General features: G+C 41.1%; 1 protein-coding gene across 1 annotated transcript in view; it reads right to left on the minus strand.

Annotated features, from left to right (window-relative positions):
* Nucleotides 1-14,720, minus strand: part of dph1 (diphthamide biosynthesis 1) — a 55,614-nt gene that overhangs the window by 6,004 nt on the left and 34,890 nt on the right. The window contains exons 5-9 of the mRNA XM_054601856.1: nt 12,948-13,102; nt 11,509-11,630; nt 8,607-8,675; nt 7,762-7,918; nt 4,133-4,233 (exon numbers count right to left, since the gene is read on the minus strand). Of these exons, the coding sequence (XP_054457831.1) occupies nt 4,133-4,233; nt 7,762-7,918; nt 8,607-8,675; nt 11,509-11,630; nt 12,948-13,102 (604 nt within the window). The remainder of the gene's footprint in view (nt 1-4,132; nt 4,234-7,761; nt 7,919-8,606; nt 8,676-11,508; nt 11,631-12,947; nt 13,103-14,720) is intronic.

The following is a 14,720-nucleotide window of genomic DNA, read 5'->3' on the forward strand; positions in this document are numbered from 1 at the left end:
ATCCTAATGATGGAGCTCCATCAGATATATTGACAAATATCAATTGAGTTGGATTGCATTTAGGAGCCCTTTAGATATAGTTAGATCTAGGTAAATGTCAAAAGGAGGACATCTATTTGAGATTCAAGCAAAGGCGTATAGGCGAGCACAGCAGTATAGGTGGAAGACACTTGATAGGATTTTTTACTTTTTTACTTTAATACTTTCATGTGTACGCTAATGCGTCAAAATCCCCATCTGTCTAGTCTCCATCCTCAAACTTTCACACAATTTCTCAACTGCAGAATTGATTGCAATTCGTTGACTCTCACATGGAATTTCCATCCCCTCCCGAAAGTGTGAGTTCTTATTCATCCATTCGTCATTTGAGAGCCAGCTGAGTCAGAGCTATTTGCACCAATCTCCTCAGACCTAGAATACGTTTTCTGAGTAGAGATGGAGATGTGGAATCTGAGTTATGACCTTTAAGTCCATCGGCTGCTATTCATAGCCAGAGCCAATCACTGCACATGTGTCACAAACCGCTTTAGCCCAAACACACACACAAAAAAAGGAACAAATTAAAAGGGGGTAGTCTGACAGTTTGCATTTGTGTGCGCACTTGTATGCGAGTAGACATACATTTGCTTTTCTGCTGTATGTATCTGTGTATAGTGTGTATAATGAGCTGAAACGAGCACTGGGAGAGGTTAAAAGAGGGAGAGTGATTACTAAAGCAAACCAAGACTCCTTTACTAAATCCTTGGGGCTGACATTGAGAGGAAAGTAAGATAGAAAGCATGAAAGAGAGCAGATAGCTGATTGGCACATAGACCCAGAGGGGACTTTTCTAATATTAGCACAGAGACTGAGTGAATAGTGCAGTTCAGAAAAATGCATGGAGTCATAGCAGGTATTGCCCCCCCAGAATGTGGCCCAAATTATATTTCCAGCCTTTATCTGGCCTTCAATCTAGCCAGCACAGTAGAGATGTCACATCATGGGGTGCAGTGGAACAAAGACAGAGCTGGAGGTGAGAAAATAAAAAAAAAAAGGTGCAGAGACCAAGCAAAAAGGTGCGCTATTGTCTCAGGAAGTGGAGCCTTGGTTCAAAACTTACTCCCCAAGTAAAGATTAACAGAAATGAGGAATGTATGAATACGACTTTGACAGAAACCTCGTCTCTTCAGTCCATACAGAAACTGTTCACTTAAGTAGCATGCAAGGATTAGAGGAACCTGATGCAGGACTGGTGCAGATAACGCTGTGATATATAAAAGTAAGGTTGGATGACATTTAGCTCTGCTATGCAACGTGACCTCCAAGCCTGGCCTCGCTGCATTACCTGTTGTGGCCCATTACACCCTGACACTGTTAGGGAGACCTCCACCTGCACGGCTTCAGTTCAATTACACTCAGTCGTGACCCGGGCAAAAGCGCTTACGATCAACTTTTCAATGTAAAATGCTCACCTTCAAGCGCAAACCTAATTGAATGAGAACAAACAATTGAATTTCAGTAGTAAAAAAAAATAAAAAAATAAATACAATTCAAACAGAAAGATAAAAGACTGCAATGCACAGGGTGGCATTTGAAGTCTAGTTGAGATAAGTGTGTGGGTGTACAGATATCTGTACAATAGTTTAAAACCTGCTTGGGGACAGCCTAATTACACACTTAAGAGCATATGCTAATGGTGTCTCTCTGTTTATATGAGCCTAATGACAGAGAGAGCCTGGGGGTGGGCTCTGTACAGTTCGCTGTGCCGGCTGGTGTCGAGCACTAATGCATCCCCTCACGCCCCACTGTCTACCTCTCGTTCGCCCCCTCTCGCTCTCCTCCTATTCCTCCTTCAACACAGCTTCACACATTGTGGTTTGTAATGTCTATTGTTGCCTCAGGTATTGTGCCTGTGTTTTTACAGACTATTCTGAGCTCTGAGGGGGAAAAAAATATACATTAACAGAGGTATTATTATGATAAATAAATGCAATGGTCTCCAACACGGCTGGAAATTAAACCTCCCCACGTTTTTTTGCTATCGACCGAAATGTGGTTGTTCCTTATTATTATTTCATGATAGAGTTTCTAATTTAAATTAGATTTTGGTCAATTTTAAGATTTTCTTTTTTTTTTAAGCATGTTTACTTTATTTTAAGTGAGATATTGAGACAAGTATTGTTTTATGAATGGTATGGTGTTCAGCACTATTCTTGAAAATTCTCAAATGAAACCCAGCCCTGGTCTTTAAAACTACAAAGATTCTTTTTGTGTTGCATTGCATTCTGATGAATACAGTTGCCCGTTTTTTTTTAGGTACAAGTAGCTAAAAACGGATGCAGTCTACAACAACAGCCCTGCAGTAAATGTTACGTTCATGGAGGTTATAATGTTCAGTGTTTGTGGAAACAGTTGATGAGGTTGGAGGCGGGGGTGTGTGGTGTTATTAAATTGTACTTAGTTACACTGAGATAATCATATACATTATATATGACTTATTAAAGTGCTATTAAAGCTATATGTACCTTCTAAACTGGCCACTGGGTATAAAAGTATATAGTGTATTTCTCTGATTTACAATACACACATAAAATGGGCTTAATTTATTTGTTTTCTTGACATCAATACCACAAATGCTACTGAAACAGACCTTGTTGAAAAGCTTGTAATGGCTTGTTTTGGTTGGGTGAATCGTGCCTGACTTACATAATTCAGAGTTCCACTCATACGTCAGTCCAAACAGGAGAGCCAAAAAACAAAGAAAACATTACTTTTACCACAATCGCGCGCTTTCCAAACACAGCCCCCTCAACTACCTCTGCATCTCTCTCTGTGTCTCCAACTCACTCTCGATCTCTGTCAGACCTTCTGTCCTTCTCTCACCCACTCCTCCCTCACACATCACACTTCTCATTACTCCACAGTGAGAGGCCAATCCGAGGGAGTGTGAGGAGTGTGTGTGTGCCTGTGTGTGATTGGAGCTGTTGCACATCAATGTCTCACTAACCGCTTGTCCATCTCCACCTCTGGTTGGAAGTCAGATAAATTGGAGAAGCTGCACCTTGGAGCCTCGGCACTTGATATTTCTTTGAAGAAACTTGAAGAGTGTATTTTTTTTTTTTTTAAGACTGTAATGAGTAACGGGGCTTAGTTCATAACCTGCCACTCTGATTATTATGTATTAATGACAAGATCAGCAATACATGAATAATGTAACAATGTCTTAGTATTTGATTAAATTAGTTAGTGTTGATTATGTGTGATGGGTTCGCAGTTTCCATGGGTTGCGGGAATGAAAGATATTTTTTTAATCGTGGTAAAATTTAAAATGAAACACAGAAAAAAAAGGGGAAGGCTAATCTATTTTTTGGGGTTTTATTATAGTTTAACAAAGTACAGTCTATGCCCTTGTGTCAAAGATGAGGAAATGGTGCATTATGCTCGACTATTTGTTTTTTGCTACGAAGGCAAAACTGTGAATCTCACCAAGACATGAATGCCAATTGTGTTTATGAAGCTATACACTCCAGACCACTGTGTCTCTGCTCCTTGTTAAAGTGTTCACTTGCAAATGATGCTGAATCGCCAGTTGTGTGCAATGATGCTTCGAGAATACATTTCAAAAGTTGTTGATTGCAACTTTTCGGTGAATACTCACTGTTGAATATAAAAGCCCTGCCAGTATTCATGATGAGAAAGATAAATTAGAAATGTCTTTTTAACAAAGAGGCAGTTTAGTGAATACGAATTTACAAATGAAGAAAACAATGAGCAAAAGGAAAAAGTGTTTAGTGACGTGAGAAAGACAATGAAAGTAACCCAAACTTTAGGGTTACAGGAAGCCATGGCAGGTTGAAATGGAAAAATTAACAAATGAGGCTCTTTAAGCCTTTGCAGTAAAAAAAAAATGAAATGGCAACCTTTTCACTGTATAACAAAAAATCTTAGCCTCCAACAGTTCATTCATCTCAAAAGCTTCTGAGGTGTTGTCGAGGAGAACAGACCAAAATTACCGGCTTCTGAAAGGCTAGGAGAATATGGGCCATTGATGATAATTCCATCTGCATAGGCCACGCTTTTCTGACTCACTTAATAGGACAAGTCCTAGTTTGGGTGTGTGTTAGTTTATGTATATGTGAATCTTAATACTTACGCATCAACATCCTGCATCAGATCCAGCTTGCCTGGGAAAATCTCTGACAGTAGCACTCGAGTGAAGGACTTTCCCAGTGACTGTAGCTTTGACTCCAGGTGCTAAGAGGAGGAAGAAGTAAAATAAAATGACAAATGTAAAGGTTTGCAATCCACACATTAAACTTAAACCCAATAATGTTATAATCTGATCAATATACTGATATTTTTACCTATAATGTTGTACCTTTCAGGTGAGTCATTTTTGTTAAAAACTGGTAATGTACCCATATTGATAGATCAAAAAATTATGCTTTTTTTTTTAAATGTAAAGTGCACAAGTAAACAAAATTCATGATTCTGTCATTGTCTACTGGAGACCCAACATTTGACACTGATTTCTCCCTATCAATGGGAAATGAAACCGCCCATTCCCATGCATATTGGTTGTGTGCAAGGATTGTCCATTAGACCAGAGTGGATCTGAGATTGGACAACATCGGAGGATGACAAAAGCTGCAGAATTTCCTGTACGTTACGCATGTGTGCAATGAAGGCAATACAGTAGAATCAATCTCCATGAAACAACCAATCAGGAACTTAAGTTTAATGAGATAGATAAAGGAGAGGAGAAATTGGAAGAACACAAGGAAAGCCGTGGCTTTGATGACGTATTTTACTTCCACGTCATTGACGGGAATGCAACAGGATGCATTAGCGTTTACACTACAAAAGATATGTGGTGAAATGCGTCCCAGACAACCTCCGCTAGTGGTTAGAGTGATCAGATCACAATGCATCTTGGTGGTCCAATCTTTGTAAACAGGGTCTATGAGCTCAGACACTCAGTGAAGGAAACTCAGTTTGCTTCACTGAGTGTCTGAATCCCATTCATTCAGTTTCTAACTGGAGCTCAAAACTGCAGGAGAGGAGAGTAGGTCAGAACTTCAGATCAAGCACCGCTTCAGGCTCCCTCTTCACAATGTCTACATTACTGTTGACACTGAGCAAATCCACCTGTCAATGTCATACTACATCTCCCATTCACAAATAAAGAAGTTCCTGTGATACTTTCCCAAAGCATTTTGATTCCCAACCTAAAGAGAGGAATCCTTTGTTTTTAGGCCGAGTATCATACCCTCAGACCAAATGCAAACTGGAGGTAACAGCCTGTTGAAGCAAACAGTACTACATCATCAGCAAGTATGCCATCCTCAGGTCATCAAACTGGGGTCTCTCAAATCCTTGGGTTCACTGAGAGATTCTATCCACAAAGATCGCAGAATTGGGAACAAAGCAAAAAAACACAGTCCAACTCCCATGAGAACAAACTTCTATTGCTTGTTGCTGATAGCACAGACACAACCCTCACCTCATTTCTGAAGTGCCACTCACAACATCCTGAGGTCACAATCATAAACCTTCAAGTCCATAAAACGTGTAAACTTTAAGAAAGGGCTGGTCCATTGTTTGACACTCTGAAGCTAATTAACCGGGATACTCCTTGACTCGCACTCATATAGATGTGACATTCTTTTCTATAGGCGAAAAAGGGAACGATGAGTATTAGAGTTGGACCGATTATGGATTTTCAAAGGCTGATATAATAATGATAGTTTGGAGCAGGAAAGAGCAGATAGCTGATTAATCAGTCAAACTGAAGATCAAACTCAAAGTATACCTAAATAAATAGCCTATATGAATCTGAAACTGAACAGCAAACTAAAAGTAATGAATAAATGAATCTGGAACAGAACATCAAACTAACCATAAAACAATCTTGGCAAGAGGAAGTGAAAGGTTTATCATCGCAAAATCAGCTTTACTTAGATTTAGATTTGATGGATTATTAGCTTCAAACTGAAGCAAACACTCGGTGAAGTGAGGACCAATCACAGGTCTCAAAAATGCCTTTAGCCAGTTCCCACTGCTATTTAACAACTTAAATACGCAACGAGCACATGAGCAACACTTTGACGGCGACTCGCCCACAATGTAACTTGCCAGCTTGGTGGTTTTGTGGCTATTGTCGCTCGTAGTGCCCAGTCAGGAGTTTGGTTCCAGAATGAATGCTGTGTGTAGCAGTAAGCCTAACTATGTTTTTTATCAGAAAGGGTTCAGCCTTGCCTTACATTTATAATTCTCCAGACTCCTACACCACCCTGGTGGATAGTGGGCCAATGTCGAGGTGGCCCCAATTTACTTACTCATATTTAGCAGGATCGGGCACCTTGGGTACCAGCTCAGACACCAGGCCTTATTTAGCATATCAATTAATAAAACTTTTTAGCCACTTCAAGGAATTCTTCTCCTTGCGGTCTGGGCCTTGAAGTTTGGGGCACAGCTATTTGGACTGAGGTGTTATTCAGGCATGCAGAAGTCAGCCAAACCAAGTGTAGAAATCTCATAAATGTTTCTTTGGTAAGATAGGAGGTATGCGAGTTGCTGATATCCACTGTACTTGGGAGTATCACGACACATTTCTACCACTGTGCTTTTATCAGTGATGGTTCCGTCCCCTTACTTGAGAGAATATCTGACACTCTGCTTCTTAATCTCGACAGATTGTTATGGGAGAGCTGGTGGGTCTTTTTATTCAAATCCCCCTCTTTTTATACATCATCTCCTTCAAATCTCAACAGAAACTTTTCACTCTCTGGTTGACATTTCTACATCAATGCTAACTTCATCTTTCAAGTCTGGATATATTCAAACAGGAGAAGTGCACCAATATAAGCCTAAAAATGTAAACTGCACGCCTAGGTCTGGAGTGGTTTTTAACCTTTTACATATAGAGGTTCATGCATTCAACCCATTATGTGAAGACGGTATAGCTAATGAATAAAGTCAAACAAACAACAGTCTAGAAAAAAAAGTGCATATAAAACAAAGCAGAAAGAATGAAGAGAACGGGCAGAGGAGGGGAAAGCAGCAGGAGGAGTAACAGTGGGTTAGTAGTGACCAGAGAGGGCTTCTCTGTCGATCAATTAGTACTCCCAGTCAGAGACAGACTGGGCATGCTAATGCATAATAGCTCATACTTGCAAAGACTTTGAATTTCTAACTTAACACAATACTGGACCATCAGTAGCGTACAGACGCAAAGTACCTATGAATACGTTTTCACGGGATAATTACAATGAGATTATTATAACATAAGTCATTTTGAGTCATTTTGAGTTATTTTTCAGATATAATTTACGATTGAAATTGTTATTTACTATAAATTACTATGTTGTGCTTTGAAGAAAGCCAATTGTCAATTGTAAAAAAAAAAAAAAACTGTTTCCCATTGAGGAAAAGCATGGATTTCATACGGTATCTTTTAACCCTCTTAATATTGATTTGTAATTATTTCTCATTTACACTGCAGACTCAATAAAAGACCTTGCTTAAAATCCCTAGTACTAACACTCGCATACAGCCACCCTTGAGGCCAACAGCGAGATCAAGATAGGACTCTCTATGGCTGTTTGGCTCAACATTCTAAAAGTGAAATAACAAGCTCCCAGTGTGAAAACTGCTGGTCCTATTAGTACTTCATGTCATGAAACCATTTGTCAGAGAAACTCACACTGCTAAATATTACAAGCCATTGCACAAGTGGCCTCAGGACATGTCGACTGTTAAAATGAGGATCTAGGCTCTCACCTCCATGACTTTGGGGCTGCCCTGCCGTCCCAGCGTGCCCATGATCAGGCCCCATCTCTGGGCAGATCGAGCCTTGTTGATAGCCTGGAGCCTCAAGGCACGCATGGCTTCGTGGTCATAGTACTCCCTGGAGAAGACCTTACTGTAGGGGTCATATCTACCAAGACACATAGGCAGGAAGAGGCAAGGACCACCAATATCAATGGAATGTATACACAAAAAATGACCATATTATACACACTACCAACTATTGTTCAGCTATCTGTCCTGAAGACAGAAATGCAAGAACAGATGAAAAAATCCAATCATGAAAAGCCATCAAGTATGACAGGAGTTAGTGTATCTTAGGAAAAATTGAGGTATTTCTGAGTATCTAATCTCCTTTTCTCCGGTGCAAGAGGTTCACTTGAGATTAGAATCTTGTTTATGAGAGACCTGTGATCTGTGCAGCAGTGCATATGTTATAACGACAGTTTCACTTTGCATACAAACAAGAGCTCATCAAAACAGAACTTCATTCTCACAAAATGTTATCATGACACTGCAGTACGGTGAGTGATCATGACTGCAAGGGACTATTTCATGTGAAAAATCATGATACTATACCTTTGCCATGCATAAAACATTTTTCTTAGGATAATAATAGGTGAACACACTACACATTACATTTGTGAAATGACTGCCAAATTTTGCTGTCAGATTAGTATAATTTAATTTATATATTATCAGATCCCAAATTGTGTTGACAACACAGTGGAGGTGTCGTGCTAACTGAATAAAATGAACATTTTGTACATGACGCTGAAATATTTGACGAAAAATGGCGTAACTTTGTTCCACAATACCTGTAAGCAGGGATGTCTGGGTTTGCGATCATGATTGACTCCAGGTGAAATCTTCCATCTCCCAGATAACTACAGAAAAACAGCATGCAATTAAATGTTAGAAGTGAAAAAAAATAATCATGAAATACTATATGCGCAACCAACCTATTATTCTCCCACACTGGCTTTCTCACTCGCTCTCTTTTTAAATCCATTCCTCTCCGTGCAGCCTTTTAACAGAAAACCAAAGTGTTACCAGGCAGAAGGCCTGAGGCTGGGGTGGAGGGTCTTCCCATCTCTGCTGTCGGGGAACATGACCCCAACGATTGGAGCATGCTGTTTACAAAGAATGCAAGCCCTTGCAATTAACCTAGGGTCTGGTGCTGGGGATTCACCAGAGCCCGAGAGGAGGCAGAGTTCACCAACCGTAAGTACACGGAGGAATGTAGGTGCCTGAAAACACAAGCTCAGGCGGAACGGTCTCACATAAACTCCCCTTTCAGAGTCCGGCTGCGAGGAATCCTGCTGATAGTGTGGGGGGGGCTTAGTTGGGTACCCCTGCTCATTACTGTACAGTCTCAGTTGGACTATTGAGACTAGCCATGCAATTACATCCACTAATTGGTCAACGTTTAGCACAGCTTGGATCAGGCTGTGGGTGGTTTGCCATATAGGCTACCCGGAGACATGTCTAGCCAAGTCTTTATTTTAAAGCGTGTGTGTTTGTGTGTGTGTGTGTGTGTGTCAAAGTACACATGTATTTCTCACCGTGTGTCGGTCACAAATAACACTGAACGACAACACAAAATGAACCCGAGCAGAGCCTCTGTTGCATTGCTTCTCTTTGCTTAGCAACATCCAAGGCCTTTATACAATTATGTTCACAATACACCTGCTGCACTTTAGCCATGGCGGTCCCCAGCTCTCTGTAGCTTTCAAGAGGCTGGTGTGATCGACTGTAGCTTAAACTATCATCACAGTGTTTCTATCCATATTCTATTGTTCTTTTTAAAAGTGCTCTCGCTAGAATGGCAACGCTATGCGCCTTTGAATTATGCAGCACCATATCTTCAGATTCACATCTTCATTTTCTTCCATTACGAGCGGGAGCTGGAGTGGAGGCAGCGAATGGAAATGGTTCACCGATCATAGCTCTTTTCATTGCAGCTTTTAAAAAAAAATAATTTTCTTCATTACAGAAATGAGACAGCCCGGGCCATTTCTAAAGCTTCAAGATGGGCCTCAAAGACATAATACACCACTGCCTTTTTCCTTAACGCTCAAGTAGCTCAAAGCTTAGGTAAAATGCAATTACAACAAAAAAAAATTGGAGCACTGACTCATAGCTAATTAATGTAAAATAACCCAATGTTAAATATGAATTTACTGTACTATTAAAGGTGATGAAAAGAAAATCATACACTGTTTTTAAAGAGCTGGCTCTGTGCTCAGTGCTGCAATTGTGTCAATACCTCAACAGAGAGTCATTAAGGTAGAAGGAAGCCTGTTAAAAGACAGGAACTTGCACATAGTAATTAAGCTTTAGATACTGCTGTCACAGCTTAGTAAAACATTTATTCCATTTATGTTCACTATAAAAATTGTACATTGTGTTTGGAGGAGTGGAGGAGAGTGAAGGAGGGAGAAACAGCCCACGTCAGGAGGGTTGAAGTCCTGACCACGTCTGTAATTTGTACATGAGTACTGAATAGGTGTGAAGATTCTGAGTGTGTGAGAGAGAGCGAGAGAGCCTGAGAGCGAGAGAGAGAGAGAGACGTACCAACTCTCATGCAGTTTAATCGATTCTTTCTCCCATCACACCACTACACACCTCGACTCACACATCAAAGACAACGCACATTGGATTAGTAGGTGAAGCACACCCCTAACCCTTCAACTTCCACGTCTTTGGCACGTACACACACACACACACACACACACACACACACACACACACACACACACACACACACACACACACACACACACACACACACACACACACACACACACACACACACACACACACACACACACACACACACACACACACTGAGAGGTTTTAATCACATGGACTAACACTAGATGTGCGCAGATCAGACATGCCAGGTGATGCACTTAGACACCCGGGAATTACTTCAACTCACTGTGCACCACAGAGCATAGGATTCTCTCTTCTCTACTGCAGAGCTGCACGAGATGCATAGTCACAAAGTGGCTGCGGAGGTGTTGCTGTTTGTTGCCTGAACATGTTACTTTGCCAGAGCAGTCTCTTCCCTAAGCCTCACTTTAACGAGTCTGATGCAAAAAAGAGTTTGATGCAAAAACACAGATTAGCTAGTCTTTTATGAGTCATCGTATTCTTCCCCTTTAAAAGGAAATAAAGGGGAAAATCACAGAAGCTGAAAAGAACGTACAGACGAATGGTACAGTTTGTCAATTCTCACCATGAATGAGCCACAGTAGGTGTCACACCCCGGGATAACATTTCTTTAAAAACTCAGAAAACTGACGAGCCTGTGGATGTGTGCGGTTGGTATGAAACAGACAAAGGTGTCTAGTTCTGTCTGGCTTTACACAATTCGATGTTTTGCACGGTGTGAAGGTATTTTTAGGCTTGCTGGGATCAGCATCTGGCTGGATATAATAGATGCCTGATCGGAAGCAGGCAGGCATAGCTAGATGTCACAGCTAGCAATGTCGGCTGTGAATGGTGTGATGTCATACTGGTTATGCCACATGTCACATGGGTGGGCACGGCAATGGCAGGGGGTAATTATGGCACCAGGGGGAGAGGGGAATGGAAGACTCAAGGCTGGATGTCTTTGGTTATCTGGATATCTCTCTGCTGACAAACAGGAAGAACGAACAGGATGTGTGCTGGAATTGTGAAGGTGGAGACAGGAGGAAGGAGGTGTCTTACATTATGGCATTGACACAGCGGTCCAGGCGAGGTGAGGTGCAGCCCAAAATTTCTCCTGGTGACAGAGGTCGACACTGTGGTACCAGCACATCATACTCTGGCTTGAGGGCTGCACTCACAGCCTGCAGCATGGAGAAGGGAAGATGGAAAGACAGTTAGAGATTTACATGTTTTGGGGAGCTCACGCTTTACCCTTCCTCTTGTTTTAGAGTAGCCCTAAGTTTGGAATACCTCTACAAACAAGTGAGCTTTGAGATATCGTCTTTAAGTAACCCTAGGGTGCCGATCATGAGTTGTACACATCATTCAAAACAGAAACCCTGCTCTAAGACCAGCAAAAAGGATTGACACATTTCTTCTTTTTTCGTCCTAATCTTATGATGACACAAATTAAAAAACGAGGGAGCCGTCAAATGCAAGAGAATAACAAAATGTAATATGCTAAATATGGGCACAAACACAGGCATTCAATGGCATGATGAATTTGCTTAATGAGGAATTGGATCTGTCGTGTTTTTATCTAAACCACATATTAAACCACACGTTTTAATACAAATAATACAAAAACAATATATATATATTATGTAAAGCGAGTTCTTATACTCAATAAAAATCAACTCTTCCATACACCTACATGTATTTAAGCATAATCAGAAGATGAGAGAGTAAACAATTACAGCTAAAACAAGAGAGTTAGTGTGTTTGGAGGTGGAAGGATATATTGAACGATTTAAGGCTAATTCAAGGCGGTCCACAGGGAATACGGGTGAACTCCCAGCTTCTCCCGCCCATACTGTGTGACCTCCACAAGCCTACACATCATAAGACATGAGTGAGATTGATACAATACACAAGTATAAAAACAACAGCGATATGCACACATATACACATGGATGCACTCAAACACCCCGACATAAAATATGACCCACATGGGCAGAGTGTGGTGTAAAAATAACAGCGGTAACATCAGTGAAGGCCCAAAGTGGTGTTTGTTTAACACATTAAATGAAAGCAACATAATGCATTATAGAACAGATATCAGAGTCTTAATACTATAGCTGCTGCTGATGCTTATGTAAGGAGCAGAACTGAGCACGACGCTGAACAGAGAGGCCTTCCGAGTTCATGCCTTCTTTCAAATCAAAAATAACTGCTGCCGGATTTCTCAAACCCACACTTGAAGTGAGCGTAAGTGTGGAGTACGAGCTTGTTCAAAAAAAGCCAGGGAACCAGAAAAAGTACACTGTACAAATAAACAGAAGAATGTATATGTATATACAGTGCAAACAAAAAATGTATTAGCAAAACAGAAAGTACACACGTGGCAATGACCATTCAGGTGAAAACACAGAACCCCACCATGGCAGCTGTCTCTGACTGAAAAAATGACTAATCCACATATACACACACACAATTAGACAGTCCCAGTGCTTAATCACCTGCAGTGCTGCCACAAACTGAATAGTGCTGACGAGTGCCAGAGATTGTGCAGGAGGGAAGTTGAACTTGACCGTGTCCAGGAAGTGTGCGTTGTCCATCTGGATATCCACAAACACATACAGCATCTTAATACCTGCAGTGGAGTCTATGGGGACTGTAGGGAGACAAAGACAAAAAGAAAGACGGATGAATAATTCACTCTGTTATGTCAGGTAAGCCTGCGGTATATACACTATTGATGCTGGCTTGAACATTAACACTCAGCACATGTTCAGCAATACCGCTATATGGGAACACATCACATGCACCCACATAGATCTCAGTAGCTGCCCCTGTGATATAACTGACGCTCATCCAGCGCATGCAGGACCTGAAGCATAAACCTCAATTATTTAAGGAAGTGGAGGGATACATGCGATTACTATTACTGCCATTAATTTCACAGGCCATTTACCACGCGCGAGGCCTAGGAGAGGTGGCAAGAACACGCGCCGAGTTAGATGCTGAAAAAGTAGGCGAGAGTCCAAGAAAATGGGGGCAAGGGGGAATTATCGTCACCATTGATCATCGTAATTATTTTCCCTCGTGTTACATTTAATTTGCAGATCAGGAGCGAGGGGACTTTTGGTTATGATTAAGCAAATGGTCCATTATGGTGCAAATGTTTTTATGAGCAAGGGAGGGAGAGAGAGAGAGAGAGAGAGAGAGAGAGAGAGAGAGAGAGAGAGAGAGAGAGAGAGAGAGAGAGAGAGAGAGAGAGAGGATATTGGAGCAAAGCATGACAAGGAGGCAGAAAAAAATGAGGGTGAATAGAGATGGGTCAACAGGAAGAGACCGAAGATCTGTGAGATACAGGTCTTTACAGAGGGTTGAAGGCAGATGGGTAGAGACCCAGGAATGGGATATTCCAATGAAAGTAGGCCGGAAAACACTGAAATTCAATTTGGGGCTGGGGGTAGGCGATTTAATAATGTACTGTATATATTCCAAAAGATAGGGCATGGAAGATAGGAAAGGAAAAAGGTAATAGGACACTGAGGGTGGATGTCTTTGGAGGGAGGGGTTGTCAATTAACTGGAAAGAGAAGTGATGAATGGGCTCACATCTCAGCAGAGTGGGAAGGGAAGAAGATAGATAAGCATTTAAATAAAAAATAAAAAAAAAAGATTTGCTCCAGGCCACATGTTGAGTGAGAAACCAAGGAGTTAAATATAACATGAGACTAAAAAGGACCGGAGGAGTTGAGTAAAAAAAAAAATCCAGCCTGAAACTAACAGCTGTCTGCTGCTTGTTTATAGGCACTCCCAAAACATAAAGGGCAAAGAAAAGTGACATCGATCTGTGTTCACATTAGCACGGTAGCCTGAGAGCACTTAGACGCTGCAATTAGAGACACAGTGAATGAGATGGACAGGACTCACTTGCCCAATCGGTGGTTTTATACATCCGTGTGTTATCGTAATAAGGTCACTCAGTGCAGCTGCTTATTAGCGGCCAATCGTAAACAAATACACAGGCACATTCATAGCAAGTGAGACTGAGAAAAAGGTTGAACATAATGGTATACTGGCTTATTTACAAATCAATATGTACTAACAGGTTCCATTCTATATTGTGCTTATGGAGAACTTTATGAATAATAAAGCAATTACTTGGTGTCTGAGCTGATCTATGTCCAATTTGTGGCAGTACAACCTCAGACATACGAGAATTTAACTTCTACGTCGCTCTAATACTAACAGCTACGGCAGCAGGCCAGACATCTGAGCAAG

This window comes from Anoplopoma fimbria, chromosome 1 (assembly GCF_027596085.1).
Source record: "Anoplopoma fimbria isolate UVic2021 breed Golden Eagle Sablefish chromosome 1, Afim_UVic_2022, whole genome shotgun sequence".
Lineage (NCBI taxonomy): Eukaryota > Metazoa > Chordata > Actinopteri > Perciformes > Anoplopomatidae > Anoplopoma > Anoplopoma fimbria.